Raw genomic sequence first — 24,450 nt, forward strand, 5'->3', positions numbered from 1 at the left:
AAATTGGGTCGTAAATTGGGTCGCAAAAAAGATTTATATATTTGGCGATAGTCCAGAAAACAGCCAAGAAAAGTAGCCTCCGCAAATGAATATTTTAAGATAACCCACAGACTAATTCAAAAGAGGAATACTTAATTTTACTAGGTTGCTAAGCAACCAAGCTCTGAGTGAGAAAAATTTTAATAATGTTCTGTGATTGCTCGGAGAGGTTTAATTAATAGCTAATGGAAAATATCTCGAAGCAACAGACTAATTGTCTAAGCAATAGACAATTTTTAACAATATTCTGTCCAAAAAGCACATTTTTTTTTATTTGAATCTCTTTTAAAACGAAAATTTGAATCGCTTTATAAATTATTTATGATTTTCTATCCTTTTCGAATTTAAATACATGAACTTTTAATCTGACATTATTTAGATTATGCTGCTTTTGCTATATTTATTCGAGGATTTCATACTAAAATCAAATTAACGTAACATAGCTATATACAAAATTTTAGGGATAATCATTTTTATAGCTTTAATAGAGTCTTCTAGGCAAGAAAGTTTGAAAGGAAAAAAAGTGCTTAAAAATAAAATGTAGATTGTATAGCAATTCTAATGCACATTCACAAGGTTTTCTATAATTTACGATATTTCTTTTTTCTATAAGTCAAGGAATTGCTGAATGCTTAGTAGCATTCCAAAAACATTGGAATATGTTATGTTTAAGAAAAAGATATTGAAATAATATGTTACATATTGTATGATTCATTGTTTAAAAAATCGCTTTTCATTCTGTTAGATATTTAAGTTACATGGTTTTCTTTGGATAAAGATGATTTGCAAATAGAATCCTCATGTTTCGATACATTCTCAAACTTACGTTCGCAAATTCACCATAATATGTCGCACAGCATGTTCTTCAATTACGATAAGCTACATCTAATACCAAATACTGCTACTATGATTATTTTTGTTTTCTAATATATATCTGATACTCTCTTTTTAAATAGAGCTCGTAAGATCCTTAAGATACTGAAATGGGGGCACAAAAATTTAAAAGATAAAATATTTAATTTCATTAACTCAAAATATCTGGTCTCAAAATTTTAATTTTAAAGTTAAAATAGCTTTTACAATATTGATGCTCTTACGTTTTTAAACACCACATGAATCTTGTTAATATATTAAAATGCATATGTTTACTTTAACAAGTGTAATATCCTTATCAAAATAATGATCGAGACCCAAATGTAAAGCAGTATAATTGATGATAAAAACTCAACTGGTTTCAAAAAAAAGGAGAAGAGGGAAGTAAAAGTCGACATGTTTCGAGAGTTCAAATATAAGCGCCCAGACTTGTGAGGCTTGAATAACTTGTGACTTTAATTATTGGACGCTCAAAACATGTCTATTTTTATTATCATCTATTATTCTTTAAATCAATGAAGCTTTTATACTTTCGATTCAGTTTCTTGGGATTATCCATTACATAACACAACATATTAAGTTATTTCACTCGATATTAAAATAAGTTTTACATAAATTATAGGCACACGATCTTAGATTGAAAAATGTAATACCTCACTACTTTGCAAAAAATCAATGAAGCATTTTTTTTTTTTTTGCTGCAAGCCTTAACATTTTTAAGGACATGAAAAAATTCCGTCTACAATTGAAATTTCAAATGTCGAATGTGAAAATGGAATGTCCCCTAGCACCAGGAATTGAAATGAAATAGTTACAAAGACAGCTATTTCAAACAAGTTAACGTTTCCGGTCTACTCGAAGTTGTTTGAGTAGGTATTTTTCATATATCGATTCCAAAGAGTTTATTCTACATATATTTTAGGGTATAATTTCGGAGTATTTCGATCGAGTTTATTTTTACACCCTAATTTACTTACAATTATTAAATAATTTGATTAAAATAAATTATTCAAGCTATATGATTTAGTGCATTTATAGTATAATAGTAAACGGGCTTCCATCGCTTATCCTTAACCTTGATACCTCTATCATTAAATAAATGGAATAAGCTTAGATAAATAATAAAAGTTAATTTTTTTTCTAGTTTTAATTTTCAAGGAATAATATATTTAAATCAAACAGATTTCATTCTTTAAATAACGAAATTATTGAGTAGGTTCCCTGGAGCAATATCATTCTTATCCTCTTTTGACGAAATATAGGAAAAATTTGTTTTTACAGTTTCTGTAAAAAGTATGTCAGCCTTATTGCCGTGTTTTTTTTATTTATCAACATAAGTTCGGAAATTGCATATTTTTAATTGCATTTTTTTTTAAATCAGATGATTCTAAAATTGACATGGCTTCGGAATTTTCTTAAAAACTGCTTAACAAAAGAAGGCATTTTCCTGAAAACAAATTATGCTACAATAATATCTTGGGAATCATGCGAAAGTTAAAAATTAAATAAAATAGTTTAGTATATTATACGGAAAAAAATCTACATGGTATCATAAAGAAAGAGTAAGCGATATAATGAAATAATTAGTTGGATAGTTCTGTGAATCACACGTGGTCAGATAATTAAAAATTTAATTTCACAACTAAGATTTTAGGAAGTCGTTTAAGATACCTAGATATTTTAAGACGCTTAAAAATTTTGGCTACTTATTGGACTGGATTATTCTTATACTCTTTGTAGTGACTTATAAAACATCAAAACTATTTTAGATAATCTATATTGAAGTCAAAAGAAGCAAAAAAAAAACAAAAAAGGAAGACAATCAATAATTTATATTCTTTTTTCGAAGAAAAACAGTATGCTTAGTAAATAATCACATGTTTTGCATCAAATAGTTCTAAACAGCGGAATGTTTTTAATTTCTTAACAAGGTTTTATTCTTAGCTAGCAGACAATAATTCTTTCATAAAAGAACTTGAGAATAATTTAAAAAGGAACTTTACTTTAAAGAAAACCTAAATTAAAGTACTAAAAAAATTGATTAGTATATTAATGAAAAAATAATATACGTAGAAGAGTAAAGAATAAGATTTTCAAAAATGTTAAAATTTAATTAAATCATGGTAAAATAGCTCTGCGAAACACTCCTGGACAGGTAATTAAAAAATTTCTTTTAAGATTAAGACGATATATAAGATGTTGAGAAATTTGCAATGATGTGAAAGATGCTTAAAAATGTTGACTACGTATTTTATTAATATTTATAAAATATATATTCAAGAAATTGATAAATATATTATTCCAATTCTATGCATACGTATGTAACAGATTATTGAAATTGTATCAATTATTGAGAAAAAAAACTGAAAAAATAAAAAATAATCACATTAAATAATCACATTCTGGTGTATAATCATATTCTATCAGAAACATGCTTTTATAGAACTCGAAATTCGTTAAATAAAATGTTTTTTATTCAAAATGTTTTATTCAAATATCTTTACTAAATTGCAAATTAATTATTAAACGACTGAAAAAGAAACATCGTACTTTATAGTTTAAAAGAAATAAAATTAAAAAGATTAGCAATCGATTATTAGCGAAAAATATATGAATGAAATTTTACGCTACGCGCGCGAAGTCAAGTTCCTCGTAAGTTTATCGCATTTTAATATTAATCGCCCCATTTAATTATTTCTTCACTGTCACAAAACTATTTTTTTAGAAATAATTAATTTAAATTTTTTTCAGCTTCTAAAAAATAAAAACAGTTGAAACTTTTGATTCTTCAATTAAAAAATATGTAGATTAATATGGTATTAATAAATCCATGCCTTATAATTCAACATATTTTCATCTTCAATTTAATTAAATAATAAAAAGTGATAAATAATTTTTAAAAACTATTTTTTTCATGAAATTATCTTTGGGTATATGAATTTTATGAATGGGTGCAATATTTTTTTGAATTGCTTAATTAGTATTTAAAATATGACTAAAAACGCAAAAAGTAAAATTAACATTAAGGGATCCAAACTTTGAAGCGCTCTCCTGAGACCTGACTATGGAGTCCACATTTCCCAGATTGCGGCTTCCCCCTATATTTTGAAGATTAAGAACTCAAATATGTAAAAAAAAAACTATGTTTATTCAGAGAAAGTACGTTTTCGTGTCTGATTTCGTAACTTAACTAATAGTTAGTGCTAATTAATTAGCATATTTGAAGTCACCCCCAGAAACCATTAGGATTGGCACTTAGTGCGTGAAAATCCGATCATTAGAACGAAAGATATTCAGGGTGATATCTTTTTTTTCCTTTTATTTTTAAGGACTATACATACTAACGCGTTTTACATTCTAGACAATTATTGTAAGTTTTTTGTTGTATTTTTCACGTTGAGTTGAATACATACCTGCCAACTTTTACGCATTTGGCGTAAAATTTTACTTTCATATTTAAAGTGGTAGTAAATATATACTATTTTTTCATTTATAAACTTAATTTTTAAATGATTTTGATTACCACTATTCTTAAAGAAATTAAGCATATATATAAATATGTGTTGCTATCATGGTTGGAAGCTTAAGCTTTTTCAAATACGACATATTGTTTTGCTTAAAATTGAAATTTTAATTCCATATTAATACCACTGGGAAAAATCATAATGGAAGGGATTAAAAGTTGGCAGGTATGTGAATGAGATTATGCACAAGTCAGCAGAACAAATAATTCAAATGTTAAAAGCGTTTTTATCTCTGAAAAGTACTTCACTTGCCACATACTTATGTTACATATTTACCCAAGAGTTATCTGAACATAAAGGAAGATTTTGTGTATAACATTTCCTGCTGAATTGAATGCCATCAAATTTAAGACAATCGGACTAATTGTTTAGAAGTTATAAAGTATTACGTATAAAAGTACAAATTTGTGCTTGCACTGCTTAATCACGCATCTCACGTTGCTATACAGACAGCCTATTGATTTGGGTTTGGTTTCAAAACATTTGGTTCTCGAACTAATTGTAGAATGTGACCTTTTTTTTTAATTCCAACGTACAGTCTTCTACACATTTTCTAAATTTATGCTTCTGCGTCTAATTTTTAATTAATTAATTTTATTGCGCAACAAAACGAAATATAACATAAAGCGAAAAAAGTATGAAAAAATCCGTCAAAAAAGCACCTACAATTAAAATAACTTTCTAACAAATCGGAATTTCGAGAAAAGCTCATAATCATAAATGAAAATGGCCCTTTCAACACGTCAAATTTCCATTAGGAAATGATAATTTATTTTATTCCCTCCCACTCCTTGTAAGCACGTCTTCTACAAAACTATAATTTCAAGTTTCTAAGTCTTGTAATTTTTGTGCTACAAAGCAAAATGTATTATAATGTTGAACAAGCAGAACAGAAGCGATGTTTTAGGGTTTTTAATAAAAAGAAAAAACAATAAAACAATCAAAGAGTAATAAGATAAGATTTTATATTACTTCCAAATTGAACTGTTGTATGATGTAATGTTAACGTTATTTATTGTTATTAAGTAAACTTTTTCCCCTTTTATTACTACGCATTGTGTTGCCGGTTCTGCATTTTTAAAGTACATTTGATTATTTTTCAAATACAGGTGACCGTTAATTTCCTTGTGATTAACGTATTAATTTATATCGGTATGAAATAGAAATAGTTATATATTTTCTAAGCAAAAACCACTAAAACTTGCAATAACTATCCAAAAAAAAAAACAAGCGTTAATTTTATCAGTGAAGATTGCTCTTTCAGCATATCAAGTTTCAACTCTTTAATTGCGTTTGTGTGGACTGCAGAATGATTGAGTATTAGTATATAGTTTACTTTATAATGTTCTAATTGATTGAGTAATTGAATGATTGAGTATATAGTTTACTTTATAATGTTCTAATTAATTATCAAATGTTAAATTTTATTTCATCGTACTCCCTGTATATTTTTCTATACCTGTACTTAATTTTAAGTTTCCAAGTGATGTACGTTTTTGGCAGTGAAACCATGTATTATAAAGTTGAACATTTAAAACAAAAGGCGTGGTTTAAGATTTTTTTTTTAATGTAGAAAGAAAAAAAATAATAAAGGAATTAAATAGAAATAGATTAAATTTGAATCTAAGTCATTTCATAGGTCATAAAACGGATACATAAACATAAATATAAACTAAAAATTTTGTTTGGAAAAAAAAGTGTTTTTGGGACCCTCGGCTATCAGTTGAATTAGCTGATAAAACAATTGACTTATCTTATAATTGCTTATCCTGTAAATATTTGCTGGTCTTTTTACACTGCTGGTTGAAATGAAGGAACAATACGTTGCAACCATCGAGGATTACAACAATGAAGGCCGCAATTGAAGAAAAAACAGCTATGTCAAGGTTTTTGTTTTTTATATCAAGGTTCAAGGTTTGAGTTGCATGATATGAAGTTAGATGTTTATATGTTCGCATATTTCCTGTCAGATACTAAATGACATCGCAAACGAAGCGATAAAATTTTCTAACAGCGGCAGAATGGCAGAGTACGTATAATATTGTTCTTGTTTTCTTTATACAATTCTGTTTATTTGAAATTTACAAAAATTTCAATTCATTAGTTTCAGGTTTACATTGCAGTCATTGTTTTGATTATCACCTGATACTCTACGAAGTTTTTAACGAGTACCACACTGTAAAAAAATCCGGATCAAATTATCGTAATTTTTTATTGTAATATTAATTTAATTGGAGTGATTCAGATAATCTCCGGTAATTATTAATGTAAAAATTACGGTATATCTGATATTTTGCTCCGTAACTTCCGGTTAAAAAGGATTTTACGGTAAAAAGTACCGGCACTCTTAGTACCGGTTATTTTCACCGTAATTTGATCTGAAAGTTTTTGCAATGCACGAATTATTTAATTGTGTTCCACTTTCGAGAATGGTTGCAAGTAATTTTGGTAAATTCCTTTACGCATTCCGCATTTCATTTATTCCTAATTAATAAATTTTAGTATTTAAAGAAAAGGTCAAAATTTTCGATACACTATTTGGATTGAAATAAATTAAAAATATAGAAATATTAAATTAATTTAAAAAGAATGCAAAAATTAATATATTAATATATTTCTAGTTAGTATAGAATTTTTACGAATTTTTTAAAAAATATCAAATTTAGTATAAGTGAAATACTTCTGAAAGTATAACATCATTCGTTTATATTAGTAGAAAAAGTTTCTTAAACTTTTAAAGCCTAACAAATACACAGTTCATAACATTATAAATTTATTGTATCATAAATATTATGATTAAAAGTTTAATACAAATGTATATGATGTAACTTCTGCCTTAGTAACATGTTTAAAAAAAATCACGATTATTTCATTGTTGCGATGTAAATTAATTATTTTGCAAATTTTGCTATTAAAGTGGAAGTTTACTAGAAATGTTACATTACTCTTTTCATTAGTTCATTTGTCAGAATTGCCCGTTACCCCTTTTTTGCTAAAATGGCAACTAAAACGCCGTCTGTTTAGCAAAACAAGAATAAATCATTTATATAACTTCTCATTTTTCTATTTTGGGTGCAAATAGCAGGAGAGCCGCGATGGAAGGTCGCCGTGACCTCCTTAAGAATTTCACTATTCGACATATTTCGCCGGGCCTGCGTTGTTTTCGGCATTTTTAAGATATTTCAATTCCTTTCTCTCCTTTTTTTTAGAAAACAAAAATATAATTAGCCAATTTTACACCTTTATTTAACTTTTTTTAAATAGCAATGATAAAAATATGCAAAAATATCATTTCACGTATTTATTCCACAATTCTTATATTTTCTTCAATAAATCTAATTCCCTCCTTCGCCATTAGAAAGTTTGTTTCAATCACTTGTCATGGAGCTCCAATTTCTGAGTACAAACGAGCCAGTTTTATAAGTAATTTAGAGATAAAACATCAATTAGCTCATTATAAAAATCTCCCTTGTACATTTCCTTCATGAAAAAGTGCAGCAGTGAATAGGTAAATGCAGTTTGGTGAGTAATATCGGCGAATGTTGCACGAAATTGAAAAAAATTATGAATCGTAATTACATATTGCAGAAATCTTAATTTTTAAGAACTTAAAATTTCTACTAATAAAAAGCCGCGCAAGTAACACAAAGTTGAATGTTTAACTTGTGGAAGTATAATTTTATCTCTTTATATATATANAGTGAGGCTTATTTTTTGAGACAGGGTTCTAACAAAATATTTATGATTAAAATGATAAAAATTCAAGAAATTATTAATAAAGTTTTGTCTTCTTATATGTGAGAAACCACTAATTAAAAATTGAAGATATTATTATATTATTCATCATGGTCAGAACAAGAGTTTTAAAAAGCGAAGTTTTCTAAATAGACTGAATTTTATAGATAAAACTACGACCAAGATTTGATTAGTTTCGGTTTTAGGAAATAATTTTGAGAAGAGAATACAAAACTATATAAAAATAAATAAAATAATTCTATTTAGAATGTATTATAATATCAAAGTTTTTAAAACTTTTATAAACTTTTCGGTGATAATCTTTGACATGTGAAAAATGCAAGCAATTTTAAACAAAAATGCTTAACACCATTTAATAAGTATATATATAATTATGAGACAAAACCGAAATACCTATATATTATATTATATTTCATTATTTATTATATTATATTATATATAAATATTTTTGGTTCGTACTCTTATATCTTCAAATAAATTTGTCCCACTTTGTTTAAATTTCTAATTAGTTTTGAAGTAATTAAATAGTTTATACTGACGACTACCGGTTTTTTGAATTTTTGGAAAAACTTATTGTTGCATAAAAAGCAATTTTTTTATCGTTTTGCACTTTTGTGACTGAAGATAAAATGAAACCATCATTTCTTTTTTAAAATTTCGAAATAGTTTCGGAGTAATTAAATTATAGAAATTTTATACGGAGAAAAAAAATTACCATACTGTGTGGCAATGATATTTCAGTGGATAAAAAAGCATTATTGTTCTGGCAATGAAAACCAAAATATAACTGTATTTAAACCATTCATTTTGGTCTTTCTAAGGTGTCAACATAAAATTTCCAAATTTTAACAAGTTTACCAAATGTTATCACATATTATAAAACCATATTTAACTGTTAATTTTACAAAAATCATTACTAAAGAACTTCGGAGAAAATTACCGAACTTTTTTGTGCTCCAACAGAGCCAGAAACACGGTAAAATTTTCCATATTCTGGTAGTTTTGACCATTCTTTTTTTATCAGTCTGGTGTTTTTTAATCCAGAAAGGTTAAAAAAAAATTAGTATTTTTTAACATTGTTTGGACGTAGATGCCAAATATTCTTCTTTCATTAAAAAAATTTCGTGATTAATTTTATAAGGGGGTTCAACATCTGAAAAATTATATTTTTCACAATTCTGTATTTGACAATATTTGTCAATCACCACATTATTTGTTATTCGGTGTGTGGAATAGTAAAAAAATTACCTATATCCAATTTTATATGCAAATAAATGTATTTTAATTTTTATTTATAAATGGTTTATCCATAGTATTCACATGAATAATTAAGCATAAAATTATTATACCAGTAATATATAGGTGAAAAAATCAGCATAATGTGTAAATAGTAGCAGTAGAATAGTTTACTTTTTTTTACTGAAGTGAATGAACTACATCCTAATATATACTTTATTTTACAAAGATTACAGCTTTTTTTCCTTACTTTATCGAATTTAACATATTAAAGTGTTTTAAAAAATTTCACTGAATTTATATTCACTATTGGTAACGTTTGATGAATTGAATTTCTCATTCATTGTTCACTTTCCAAATAATAAATAAATGAAAGTGCTAAAACTCCGCTTATTTTTATGCATTAAAATGAATTCACTTTGGTTATACCAAAGCTATTTTCTTAGCAGTAAGTAAATTTGATTTAAAGATAATTTATATGCTTGTTTGCTAATACTATATTAGACAAATTATACTTATTTCTTGGTGTTAAAATTTGACTAACTTGATTTAGCCTCAAGCAACAGCTTCAAGTCAAATGATGTAGAACACAATTACTCATTATTTTGTGATGAGATGAACTGGTAAAAACGTGTTCTGCATAATCTAATAACATAAAGTGACAGGTAAGGACAAAATGCATTATGAACAAAATAAATAAAAAATGGAAATGAAATTATTTTAGTATTATTAACTGTATTAGTATATATCTTTTAGTTTTTTTGCTTGATTTCATAATGTTGTTTAGTACTGATGTATGGGTTATTTACTTTTTTACATCCTGTACGAAGAACTGGTATGTTGTAGTTTGTAATGCCACTTCCCAATCCAGCAAGCTTGCTTCGTCAAACCAAGCGTATTTAATACTAGATTGCCTAAGGAAGTCATTTCAATTAGAAAAACAATGATGTATACAATGACACAATTTCTTAGAATTTTGTGACTTTTTGAACGACTGATAATTTTTTTTTGTTAATATTTACTAATAACTTGTTACAGAACTGTAAATAATATAAAGAATTTTGAAAATTAATTTTAAACAAATTTATTGACGCATTCACAATCTAGTCATTTTGACTGCTTTTCGGCAATATAGGCATATACTAATTTTCCGTCTTTCTAGTGTTAAGGCAGAGGGTGCATTTCTTGTTTTTTAGTAGCGCCATCTATTGTTAAGATTACAACTCTAGCCACACACACGTCAGTACCCCACGAGGTATGATTCTTTTTGATTTTTTTACCGTCGTGGAGCAGCCGACACAATTTTGAGATTACGACTACTAATGAACGACACAATTTTGAACCCAATCAAGAAGACAAGGAAACTCCTGGATCACTACCCTCAGAGGTATGATTTGTAATGGGTACATGGAAGACTTTGTGACCCGACAGCTTTAACGTGCACCAGTCAGATTTAAAATGTAGTACACGGGGAGTCTTCGCCAGCAGGGACTGAATTCACGATCTCTTGGACATTGGCCTAACACCCTACCAACCAGGCTATCCCGACCTAGAACGGGTATTCAGCTAGTAAATTTGAAAAATTATAATCGTATATAACATTATATAATATATAAAAATTATTTATAAAAATTTTAAGAAATTAAATATGAAAATTATATAAAAATTACATATTATAAAAATTATTTAAAACTAAAAGTGTATAATATAAAATTCTAATAGTAAATTCTTGGATTTTACGAAAAGCAACCTTAATTAAAATCTTGAGATAACTCTCATTTATTCAATTTAAATTAATTTAATTTAGAAATAATTTAATAATCTTTTAGTTTAACAATTTAATTAATTTATTTAAATTAAAAATCTTTTATTTATAGGTCAAAAAACTTCAATATTTGTTATAATGTATTTGAATCGTCAGAAGGAAGCAATCCAGACTTGACACCGATCATTTTCTTGCATGGAATGTTGTGTTCTAAGGAAATGTGGGACAACATACCTCAGGCTATAGCTGATGAAACAAAGAGAAAAGTAAGATTTTAATTTACTGTTACATTATTCGCTTTTCTACTTCATATATTTTAAGCATAATTCATCATTCTAAATGAACACTTTAAAATTGCGCATTTAGAAAAAAAATTGGGGCTCTTCTCTAACCGTGGTAACATTATTGTCAACTACAACTAATTTTGGAATTTTACTGATAATGTTATATGAGCTAAATATTTCTTACATACGAAAATACATCTCGATTAAAAAGAAATAACTACGTCATAATAACTTATTTTGCATTGAGTTTCAGAACTCCAGATTATCTTAACCTTCTGAGGCTCAGGCTTCAAATTTTGGCACAAAATTCGATTTTTACCTAGAAGTATGAAACTTTAAAGAAATGAAACTCGTAAATATAATAATATATATGCTTTTGCAAAGGCAAAATTGATTCAGTTAAACTGATTGTTTTTTTGTTATTAAAAAAATTTAAAATTGATGGGGGATTATTCAAAAAACTAATAATATCATGTCAAAACAAATTATTTTAAGATTGGTTTATTTTTTATACTTGTATGAAATTTTTTCCCCAAGCGTTTCCATATACGCCAAAAAGATCATTCATTTACAATTTCCTAAAAAGAACAAAATTACCTAAAAGTCCCTCTGATGGACTTTCAGAACCTTCTACTCAAATTTACTTTGATAGTTTAAAATTCTTACTCCCATATTTCTGTAGTTAAAATATTTTTAAACTATATATATTTGAAAGTGTAAAATAATCCGATTAAGTATTTAACTTACCAATGTATATCATTTGAAGGTTTGTCCCAAAGTTTTCATGTCATTTTATTAGCCCAGAGAGTATTTTTCGATTATTTTAGAATCTTTATTCTTAAATAAATGATCCCAAGAAACTGAAGCAGTAAGATATTACTTGATTACCAACTTCATTTCCTTCAAAAGTACACATATTGGAAACATTGGACAAAATAAACGTGCTTTAAAACTTAGAATTAAGGAACACGTTTGTTATGTCCGCAATCAAGAATATGAGGAATGATCAATTGCTGCACATTGTTGGAATCTTGGGCATATATTTAATTGCAACAATATCAAAATATTTCGGTACTAGTCACATCAGCTTACCTTGATATGCCATTGAATTTTGTTTTGTACGTATGAAAGCTAATTCCCTTGTTGACAACGTTAGTTCCTCACCACCTCTCTATAGCCCATGGAAATTCGTTTTACCCTGGTTTGCCCCTTTCGGAGACTGTGGTTATTCTCATTTAGTTTTTCATAATTTTTTTTCATTCTGAACTGCTGTTGTTTTTCTAGTTTTGTTTCTCACCTTCATTTTTAAATCTTTCTCTGGCAACTTGGCGTTTTATATTTCATATCACTTTTATTTCATCTCATTTATGTCTGACAGTATTGAAAATGCGTGCATATTTTTGAGAGCTTGAAACATGTCGATCCATCATTCTATTAGATTAATTAAGGACTATAAAAATCTGATTTATCTGAAGTTCTTATATCTTTGAAGTTCTAAACAGAAGCTTGTAACAATCTCTGCTGTCATTAGCCAGTACAGCAGTTTTGTTTCACGTGAAAAAAATTTTTTAGAAAATAATTATTACTTTAAAGTATAATAGTGCGACGATTATGATAGAAGAACTTCATTAAACTTTAACCTGCTTATTGAACTTAGTAGCAGGCCTTATATATAAAACAATGTCACGCCCCTGGTATGCAAACGTGCCACTCTCCTGCCATTTTCTGAGTCATGTAATTAGCTTAACTGCCAGCATCGTTAAAGTAAGTTGTTCATAGTGAAGTGCAGTGTTGTTCATAGAGAAAAAAAACTACTGTGAAGGGTGGTTTTACGAAGAGTAAATCGCAAAAAATTTTAATAGTCGTTAATTTGCACTAGTTATTTAGTATTTTTTAAAGGCATGAGACCTGCATAAAAATGTTTCAATGTTTGTTTAACCACTTTAACCATCTTAAATAGATTTTGTGATAGTTATGTGTTTTATAAACATTTCAGATCTATGCCTGTGATGCTAGAAATCATGGAGAAAACGTTCATACAGATGTATTCAATTTCGATCTTACAGTCGAAGATTTACTCAATTTTATGGATCGGAAGGACATTCCGAAAGCAATTTTAGTGGGTCACAGTATGGGTGGAATGACATCTATTATTGCTTCTATTAAAAAGGTAAATGTAACAATTTATTAACATAAACGCTTGACCACGATGGCATCTTAATTATAGCAAATATGATAACGAATAAAATATATTAGAATGTGAATCCTATTAACAAGTTTTGGATGAAGTTTTAAAATTAATGTGCTAGTAAATTAAAATTAATACAATTTACTGAGCTTCATGCTTTATCTCGTCAAAAAGACACTGACATTATCCCTGAATCCTCATAGCATGGAGTGTTTTTCTTCCTTTGGCTTGGTAGGTAAGAATTTTATTAACGTCTCACTAGAGCTAAACAATGGGCTATTGTGGACCTTTTAGAAACATCCCTGAGGATGATCCAAAGACATGCCATCACAATTTTGATCCACTGCAGAGGGGAGAGCTCTTCAGCTCTGGTAGCCCAATGGCCTGAGCACGAAGTCGAGTACTTTATGGTAGAACAGTTGAACGAGGACCGATACCACGCACCCTCAGTCCCTAAGTAGGCTGATGAAAGTTGTCACCCACCCACTTACTGACCGCATTCAGTGATGTTTGATTTCGGTGTTCTATCCTTTAGCTTCTTTTCCTTAGTTCATGTTTTTGAAACCTAAACTATGAGATGCATGAGGGCAATCTGAACAATGGTGTTTTCCCAACTTTATGCTAATATGTCGGGAAAGGTTCATTTCTCTTCCATCAGAAGGACTCTCCCATTTACATATCGAAATCGATCATACATCAAAATAGGTGATCAAACACTGGACTGACCAACTAAGAGTCCCGATCTCAATCCGATAGACGAATTGAAACGCAAATTGCGTAGCCAGTGAAACTTATCATCCTCAGTGACATCATTCATTGCAGCTTTGATGGACGCCTAGAAGTCAATTCCTATGGCCACCTACCTAAAATTGGTGAAAAGTCTCCCCAGATTTGTGCAGGCTGTCACGAGGCAAAAATTGACCAACATCAGATTGATATTTGCCTCAGCACTCTCCTAGTTCGTAACAATGGGTGCCCCAATGCTTTTTGTCAGATAGTCAGTCTTTAAGATAGCCCATAGAGGTTTTTTCAAATCATACACCTTAAAATATTTTAAATAAAAAAAAATATATTTAATTTTTTTGCCGATAATATTGGCTTGATTAGGGAGGTCCCGTGATCCTAAAAATGTAAAAAGGGATAAAAACTTAATTCATTTATATTTATTTAATTATTCATTAGCAACAACTAACATGTATTACATTATTAATGATTTATAGTTAAAACGAAAATCTAGCCGGCATTTACTTTTAACAGTAGACTGAAAGAAGGGTATTAAGCAGCGTTGCTAATTTTTAGCACATGTGATAGAATTTTGCGTTTTGACCAATAACAAGCAAAGTTCTATTAATAATTGGTCAGCATTTTTCACAATATCTGAAGAACAGTAAACTAAATTAATACAATTTGTAAATATTGGTTTAGCATTTTTTATTGTGTTTTCAATTTAGATGTTATGCCTTGTTTCACAAACCAATAGCAGTTTACCATATTGTAAGTAGGGGAAAGGAAGGCTAGCTTGAACATGGGGCTTACGGAACTTTCTTATTTATTGGGCAAATTTCCTCTGTGAGACATCAACACTTATGTACAGTGAAGGAAAAAAATGGATCACTTTGAATAACTTTTGATGTAATGATCGGATTTTCGCCTTCTAGGACTCTAATCATAATGATACTTCAAGTTACGAAATCAGACTCAAAAATGTGCTTTCTCTAAATAAACATATCTTCTTTTGGAAGGCTTTGGATTTCTGAACCTCAAAATATAGGAAATAGCCATAATTTGGGAAAAATGGTGTTTGGTCAGGAGCGAGTTTCAAAGTTTGGTCCCCTTAATGTCAATTTTACTTTTCTCAAGATTTGTTATATCTCAAGAATTTTTTAAGCGAATTGAAAATTTTTTACACCCAATTATATCATTCGTTTATCCAAAGATAATTCCGTGCAAAAAGTAACTTTTAGTAAATACCTATTATTTTTTAAAAATTTTATTTAAAAATGATCTAGAAGTTTTGAATTGTAAATCATTTTAAAGATGTAATTTTATGTTGTAAAATCGGTTGAATAGTTCCTGAGAAATAATCAAATTTTGAGCATGCGACTTGTTTGAAGTTCAAATTTTGAGCATCTGGCTTGCTTAAAATTCAATTTCTCAGAAACTGTTCAACTGATTTTGCCCAAATTTGGTATTTTGTTGCTTAAAATTACATAAAAAGATAAAGACAATTGTTTTTTCTTGATCGGGAATTTGGATTGTTTGAATATTTTTCGAAAGAGGACGGCACTGGAACTTTTTAATTTCTCTTAGTTGTTTTGAGGATCTTGCAATTAATAATTTTTGCGAATTATTAATTTTTGTTAATTAATAATTAACTGTTTCTTTCTCTTTGTTGATTTTATATGCAGCCGTGTTAATCTCAGTGTACTTTTCACTTAAGTAATTTCCGTTTTAAATTGTGTTTCTCTGGTTATTAATTTTATTTTGAAGTATTGTATTACATTTTTATTTTGTTTCCCTTTATGAGGACTCGGGGCATATTCCAATTTTTGATTAATCACTGACTACAGAAAGGCTCCAGCATGCTAGCATGGCAATGTGTATCACTGATGAAGTACTGTTTGTGCTAACAAGCGTTTCTTTAACATTTGATTAATTTTTATTTAAATTCTCACATTTTTACTTAAAAAAGAATGTACTAGAAAAAATTATATAAAACTCTTGGGAACAATGTTGTTAAATGGAACAGTATCTGAGAAACATTGGTATCAACAGACAGAGAACAGTAACGTCGAATAGGTTAAGATAAAGGGAACTGACTGGGTTGGTAATCTGCTGCAGTGCTTGTTTCGGTTGGGAATCTGCTGCAGTGCTTGCTGACTAATGACTCTTGAACAAGCAAAGCTCGCCAGCCATTGGACTTGCGAATTAAGTCATGGATAAGAAACTTTAGTTTGTGAAAAAGAAGCATGTCAGTCTCTGAGCAAGTACCCATGGTATTGATCAGCGACCGACCACAGGATTTTCGAATCCACAGATTCTTACGAACATGCATATAGCAAGCACTCGGTTGATCTTAGCGGAGACGGGGCTCGAAACCAGGTTTCTCCTAACCAATGTCCGATTTTTAAGCAACTGGGCTACCACGGCTCTGCTGTTGTGCTTAAACTGTTGTAGAAGTTAAACTGTGGTGCTAGTAAAAACAGTAGAACACTGAACGATGATTTGTTGGCTTTTCGTAAAGTCACATTTTAAAATAACCACACTAATCTTAAGATTTACATTCCTATAATTATCAAATGAGACATATTTTTTATCTCCTATAAGTATATTTATGTAGTATAACACTCAATACAAATAAATATGGCACTTGAAGAGGGTTGTTTTACAGCTTTCATAATTTAGTTCTTTCTAGTATCCCCTCAACATTTTTGATATAAAAATAACCAAATCAAACTCGACAGCTAGATGGAAGAGCAAGGGGTTTCCTTGAGTAGCCCTCAGCAACTTTTACTATACATAGCTATATTTTTGTATTTTTTAATGGCTCGAAAGATGAAGAATGTAAGGCATTTTTGAGAATACAAAGAAAAGAGTACTCACTTATACTGCGTTTAAAATAAAAATTTAAAACATAATTCCATTATGTTTTGAATAATTATATTAATAATTGTAATTATATTAATAATTATGTAATTATATTAACTTAAAATTCTTACTTTGGAATATGCTGCTAACCAAGTCTTCAATGTTTTTTTAATGTAGCCAGAAAGAGTAGAGATGATATTTTCCGTTGATGTATTTATTAAGAAAATCCCGAAAGAGATGACAGAAAAACTCACTCAATTTACAACTTTGTTCGCCAACACTGTGCGAAATATTCCAAAAGAGACTCCAGAATCTGAAGTTGTCAAGACCGTTGTTACGCGATTGTATGAAAATTTCCCCGAAGACTCTGTAAGTATAATTACCTTCTGTGTGTTCATAAAGCTCTCATATTTTTCTAAAGTGGTACTAATGCGTACTTAAATATAAATAAAAACTTGTTTCATAGTTGAAAGGGAAGAGAGGTCGACATGCCTCGAGAGCTTAATCACGAAACTTATCTTCGTCAGTATAATGTAACACGTGAATGATGGAAACGTAAAACAAGTTAGAAACAAAAACAAAAGACACAGTTACCTGCAAAAAATAGAAGAAAAAAGTGATAAAAAAAGCGCGGTAGATGAGAAAATGGCGATGATATACGGTAGTAAATAAGGAGATGATATATTTCAACGAGCAATATAGAGTTCAGGCAGATCTAACATCATTTAATAGAGAATTGTCCTGACGAGAAGCGTTGAGTTTCGCCACCTGAACCATGTCGACTTTTTATTTGTTTCTACTATGAAAGAAAAATAATTTTTTTTAACTATTTCAGTATTTTTTTCATGGATTTTTCTTTCATTGGTTCTAAAGTGGCTTATAAACGCTCGTGGCCATAAAGTGAACCGAAAAATGACCTACTGAGCACATGTGAAATTTTTTCTTTTAATTTTGTAATTTAATTAAAAATGTACTGAAAGATTTATCGAAACTATAATATATATATATTTTTTATAAACTATGCATAAATCGAATTTACTACACCAAGAATCATACATTAAAAAACTGCCACTCCGAAAATATTTATCCACTGTCCGGAACAAGTATGCTTCTCTGACAATGGGCTGTAACAGAAGTTCTTCACAATTATTACTTAATTTTCCTACTGATAATTCTAATAATTTGCTTTAAAAATTTGTTTATTTCTTTTGCTGCAATTCTTCCTTTCATGTTTTATTTTCTTGTCTTTTTGCTCAGTGAACATAACAACATTGCAACATAATTGTAAAGGTGTTGCGGGTGAAGGATTTTGTGCACTGATCTCGTGATTACGTGCCATAAATGTTCGATGGGATTCATGTAAGGCTTTCTTGGTGGCCAAATCATTCACTGAAACTGTCCAGAATGTTCTTCAAACCATTCGCGAACAACTAAGGGCCAGTGACGAAGACACTGGACGTTAAGTCATGCAGTTAGTAAAGGCACTCAAATTCGTCTTCTGCTGCCATATCCCATTACAGTCAAATTTCGCCGTACTGTCCTAACGGACATGTTCATTTCACGTCCAGCATTGACGCTTACGGCTATTTGACACAATGTAACTTGCCTGCTGACTGACATTTCTGCGCACACGTCTGCAGTCGTGATCATTAAGTGCAGATGGTTGGCCACTACGTAGTCCATGGTGGGAAGTCACGACTGAAATTATGTATTCTCGGCACACTCAGGACACTGTAGATTTAGAAATGATGAATTCCCTCATTATTTCCGAAATAGAATGTGCCATGCTTCTAGTTTCAACTACCATTCCACGCTCAAAGTTTGTTAATTCTCGTGTTATATTTACATCAAAAACATTCTCTGGTGAATAACTTAAAAGACACATAAAAGACATGCCAATCCACTACCCATATATACATTTTGCACGCGATACCACTTCCATCTGTATATTTGCATATTACTATCACATGACTTTTGTCATCGTAGTGTAAATTTAAATAGTTACAACCAAAATAGTATCCTTTACGGATAGGAGTGATAAACCCACGTGTTCTCCGTGTTCAGAAAAAAAACGAATGTTGGGCAATCCTTCGTGCGCCTGATGAACGCCAACATCATCCACTTATGATCTTTTAAAAGATCACGCGTGATTGTTATGTGTCTTTTTTTCAATTAACTTTTACCATTTTGGCGTAAACAATGTATATAGCTATTATTATTAATCTAGATAAATTTAATCAATTTTAACTTAAGGGTGATAGATACAACTTTCCTATTTAAAAGCAATAAGTTTCATCGATTAAGTCAAGCAATATTTATCTTGCATAAAAATGATTGCATGAAATTTATATTTCGTAGGATTTTCAAAAGGAGAAAGAATCTATGATGAAATCAAAATATATTTTTAAAAGGAAACCTGATGGAGGGTATGATGTATCTTTTAACGAGGATGCAATTTTGAAATTTGCAAAAGATGCAGACCAGTATGAGTGTGTACCAGATGGTCAATTTAAGGGTCCTGCTTATTTCCTTTACGGCACTAAATCTGATGTTCAAGTGTAAGTTATTAAACAATTCTGTTTTATATCAAATTAGTTTTGAAAGCTACTTTACTTTTTAAACCTTACTTTTATGATTGATTATGAACAAAACTTTTTTTTTATCAATTCTTTTAAATAATCGGTGTTGTATGATTTATTTTTCTATCACATGAATAATTTCAAGCGTGTTGTTAAAGAATTGACAATTGCCTATGAGAATTCTTTTCTTCCTGCATTGGAGTAAATATTTCATAGATTTCAAACATATTGTTAATCAAAAAAAGTAATAAATAAATAAATATATAAAAAGAATATTCAAGTAAAAATAATTTTTGTCAACTTAATTTTGAAATAATAAGGACATTTAAGAAGAACGACGCAGTCAATTGTTGAGAACTTTTGATAAAAAAAAAAATTATTACGCATTTACGCTCTGAAACATGAGAATTTTTCTTAACATCTTAAAAATTACGTGAAATTGTCATTTTGCTAAACTTATAAGTTGTTTTATTATTTTATAAATTTCTTTCTTTTTCTTGAAATGCTTTTCTTCTTATTAAATTATTTTTCTTTTTATTAAATTATTTTTCTTCTTATTGAATTATTTTTCTTTTTATTAAATTATTTTTATTTTTTTATTAAATTATTTTTATTTTTTTATTAAATTATTTTTATTTTTATTAAATTATTTTTCTTTTAGAAAAACTTTTATCAAAATAATTAGTCATTTATTATTTGTAATCATAAAAATTAATAGTGTTTAAAATTAAGTGTCGAAATGATTTTGTGCAAATTAGAAGTTTTAATGCGCTCATAGTAAGTTGTGCATTCACATGCGTTTTCCAAATAAGCATGTTTCCTAACCTCATCCTGTCGATATATCAAAATTTATTAATCAGATTCCCATATTTTCATACGAGTAGTATTCTTTTAAATTGTATACAATGTAAGGTTAAGGCTCTTAATATCGTTTTCATTTTAAAAAAAATTTCTCAAAAATATTCAACAACATGTTTATAATGTTTAAAAATTTTTTATTTATCTGCTAAAATAATTTTTTTTTATTAATTATGCTATCATTATTTAAAAAATTATTTATAAGTTTTAATAAAATAAATTTATAATTTTTTGTTCTGTAATTATTAGTATTGTATTTATATCAGTTTGAAGATCATTAAATACCATTAAATTAGCTTTATAAACATAATTTATTAATTTTAATAAAATTAAAATTTTTATTATACAAAGAATGCGCAAGTCGCGATGTGTGAATGGAACAATTATCATTCTGGAATAGAAATAGGCTATATAATAAAATATTGTCAGACACTTGGATGCGCAGCATTGTCTAGAAAGTTCATATACATATAGTCTGTCCACGAAAAGAACTCCCCTAGCCTTTCGTCTGGAGCAGTGGCGGTTATTATGGTTACGAGGTTTAGCTATTTCATGTAAGTGTGTTGATTCAATATTTACAGCAGGGTTTAGCTCGAGTGGCTAGTAAAAGGGAATTTTGGAGGGAAGAAGCCTCTTTGAAATATTTTCTTTCTCAGCAATAGACGGCCTTCGACTTTATAGAAAGGGAAATTTTTTCTATTGACAAACTATACATCTCAGAGTTCACACTGTAAAAAATTTCGGATCAAATTACGGTATAAAGGACCGGCACTTTGGGTGCATCATCCGTAAAGTTTATTTTTACAACAATATTTATTTGATTAGAGTTATTTAGTGATTTTGCTGTAATAATTACTGTAAAAATGTTGGTAAATCATATTTTTGGTCCGCAACATGTTCCGAAAAATTTATTATACTGTAAAAAGTACAAGCATCCTCAGTGATGGTATGTTTTCCCGCAATTTGATCCGTATTTTTTAACAACGCCCTGGAATTAGGGATCCAGGCCAAACCGCATGTAACGCCATACACCATGATAAACCGCACCTGTTTAGGTGTGTGTTCGATTATATTTATCCAGATAGTTTATCGATTGAGAATTTTAAGATTTCGCACATCTTTTACTGATGATAGACATTGCCGAGCTACCTCTAAAAGTTTTAAGGTACTTTGATTTTTTGTGAGCCATTCTAATGATTTAAAACAAATATTTTTCATAAAAATATATATTTCTTTTATTTCTACTAAAACATTTATTTTGAAATAATGCATAGCAAACAGTGCATATATAATGACTATTTAAATATTACTTCTTTTTTAATTTAGATCTAAAGAAGAAACCAATATAAAGATGCACTTTCCTGTAGCAAAGTTAATAGCATTTGAAGGAGCTACACACAGTTTGCACATAGATTTTCCTGATAAATTTATCAAAACACTTTTAGATTATTTGTAATGAAGAGACCTGAAGTTTTGAACATTTATGTAACATAATCATTTCTACCAATCTCAAAGCCATGTCATGATTTGTCCTTTTTTATTTAATTAATATGTTAGCATTATTTTTAAATGCTACATGTGATTGTAAATTGCGTTAAAAACACTCACAGTAGTTTAAAGCATGCATTTCATAATTTTTTAATATTTGATTTTTATTTAGTTGAAATGGTGAAAATTATGTATATTTTTCCTTTCGCAAATATGAAAAAGTTTTTATTAAATTAGGGAAAATGGCTTAAATCTGTTTAAGTTAATTGCAATTTGCAACACGTGTATAATATTTTTTACTATTTCACATTTGTATAATCATTGTATTTTTTGATGATATATATATATAAATAAAACAAGATTTTTTTACATCTTAAATGGCCAATAGCAGGATAATTTTTGTAGTGAAACTCAGCCAAACAAGGCTAACACTTTCTAGTACTCTTATTACACCAGAAAATCATATGTTGTATGTCCAAGATAAACAAAGAAGATCTAACTATGTAAACTACTATTTGAAATCTGTTAAGGGAGCAATGGCTCTGAGCATACAGCCAAAGAGAGCATCTAATCATCGACTAAAAATACTAAAACTTTAAACCTATAAGGAATATTTTTATTATGAAAATAAATTGTTTTATAGGTATATATTTGTGACAAGCAAAGTATTTTATGAAGTATAAAATATGGCTGAAAAATTAATTTAAAGTAAAGTTTTAGATCATTAAAATTAAATATTATTCTTTACATTAAGCATAAATATAATATTATTTTATTAGAAATAATAATAAATTTTTTTTTAATCAAAGAATAATTTTTACTTACATGAGAACATCTAAACAATATTTATATTTTTTATAAAACTATTTATATTTCCATACATATTATATCCATATATCATAATAATGTACTCCTGCGAGTTCGAGGACTAAAAAAAAATGCGAAAATAAAATTTGAGTCAAATAAAACCGAACTACCGATTTAAATATACCCATAATAATGTATAATATCTCCATAATAATGCATATTACGCCCATAATGTATATTATATCCATATATATTATATCCATAATAATGAACACCTGCAAGTTTGAAGTTGGAAGACTGGAAAAAAAATGTGAAAATAAATTTGAATCAAATAAAACCGAACTACCGATTTAAATATACCCATAATAATGTATAATATCTCCAAAATAATGTATATTACATCCATAATGTATATTATATCCATAATAATGTACACCTGCAAGTTTAAAGTTGGAAGACTGGAAAAAAATATGAAAATAAAATTTGAATAAAATAAAACCGAACTACCAATAACTCAGTTGTTCACTATAAGCGTTTAAAATAACATTATCTAAATGCGAGGTCAGTAGAGACCATTAAAATATTTACTTACAATATAGTGATCACTATATCCAAGGTTCACTATAGCGTGGTTCGGTAGTATTTAGTTTTATAGAAAAGCTTTTGAAAGGCATAAATAAAATAAAATAGACTTGAGGTTTCAGGTAACTTTAGGAATACTAACTTATGGACGTAGTTTATGTGAGAATAAAAATAAAAATGAAATAAATATAAAAGAAATAAAAGTGAAAGAAATATTAAAGTGCGTGCATTAAACTCTTTTTTTATTAATAAGAACTATACGCTAGAAAGAATAACTGATATGATCTTTGAACCATTCAATGAAACATAGTGATATATAGTTTAATTTGAAACAAAAGTTATCTCTTAACCTATCAGAAATTTAACACTTTTTTAACGTCTTTCCCAAACGATCAAATCGCAATAATTGAAGCACTTTTAGCATCAAATGCATAAATTTCTCTTTTTACCACCTTTCAAATTTCACAACGCTTTATCTTACATTTCTGGAGTTATGAAACTGATTTACCGGCACACTTGTGTGAACGATTCTTTGAGTGTATACCAGGGCCGGATTTAAGTTTGGTGGGGCCCTAAGCTACTGAAAATGATGGGGGCCCTTATAAGTTCAATTCCATTTCTATACATCTAAAGTAAACTGTCACTATTTTTTATTGTTGAGTATTAACATTATATTATTAAAAAATTTAATAATATTACTTTATTTTTAAATATATTAATTGTGATGAGACTATTATGTAGAACCTTTCTTTTAGTGCACATATTTTTTGAACGAGGGGAAAAAGTTGCAAAAGAAACACATTTTAAGCACAGAGTAAAAATTTGGTTTGCTGGGACACTATATATTTAGTTTTATTATACATTAGTTTTTTTTTAGATTCAT

General features: G+C 28.6%; 1 protein-coding gene across 2 annotated transcripts; it reads left to right on the top strand.

The window, feature by feature from the left end:
• Positions 1-6,223: 6,223 nt before the first annotated feature.
• Positions 6,224-22,556, top strand: LOC107455947 (sn-1-specific diacylglycerol lipase ABHD11). Of its 2 annotated transcripts, XM_043047469.2 has the most exons (7): positions 6,409-6,465; positions 9,982-10,093; positions 11,306-11,459; positions 13,474-13,647; positions 17,431-17,622; positions 19,612-19,811; positions 22,017-22,556. In XM_043047469.2, exons 3-7 carry the CDS (start codon positions 11,394-11,396, stop codon positions 22,144-22,146), a joined length of 762 nt encoding a protein of 253 aa, XP_042903403.1. In that variant the 5' UTR covers positions 6,409-6,465; positions 9,982-10,093; positions 11,306-11,393; the 3' UTR covers positions 22,147-22,556. The 2 variants fall into 2 exon arrangements, with proteins under 2 accessions (XP_042903402.1, XP_042903403.1); XM_043047468.2 differs by lacking the exon at positions 9,982-10,093 and having other exon boundaries at positions 6,224-6,465.
• Positions 22,557-24,450: the final 1,894 nt, after the last annotated feature.

The sequence above is a fragment of the Parasteatoda tepidariorum genome, chromosome 2, assembly GCF_043381705.1.
Source record: "Parasteatoda tepidariorum isolate YZ-2023 chromosome 2, CAS_Ptep_4.0, whole genome shotgun sequence".
Lineage (NCBI taxonomy): Eukaryota > Metazoa > Arthropoda > Arachnida > Araneae > Theridiidae > Parasteatoda > Parasteatoda tepidariorum.

Excerpts from the sequence above, each read along its gene's own strand:
- LOC107455947 (XM_043047468.2), top strand. The coding sequence starts at position 6,377 with ATGTTTATATGTTCGCATATTTCCTGTCAGATACTAAATGACATCGCA. Across the intron at positions 6,466-11,305 it reads AACAGCGGCAGAATGGCAGA|GTCAAAAAACTTCAATATTT; the intron begins GTACGTATAATA and ends TTTTATTTATAG. Across the intron at positions 11,460-13,473 it reads CTGATGAAACAAAGAGAAAA|ATCTATGCCTGTGATGCTAG; the intron begins GTAAGATTTTAA and ends TAAACATTTCAG.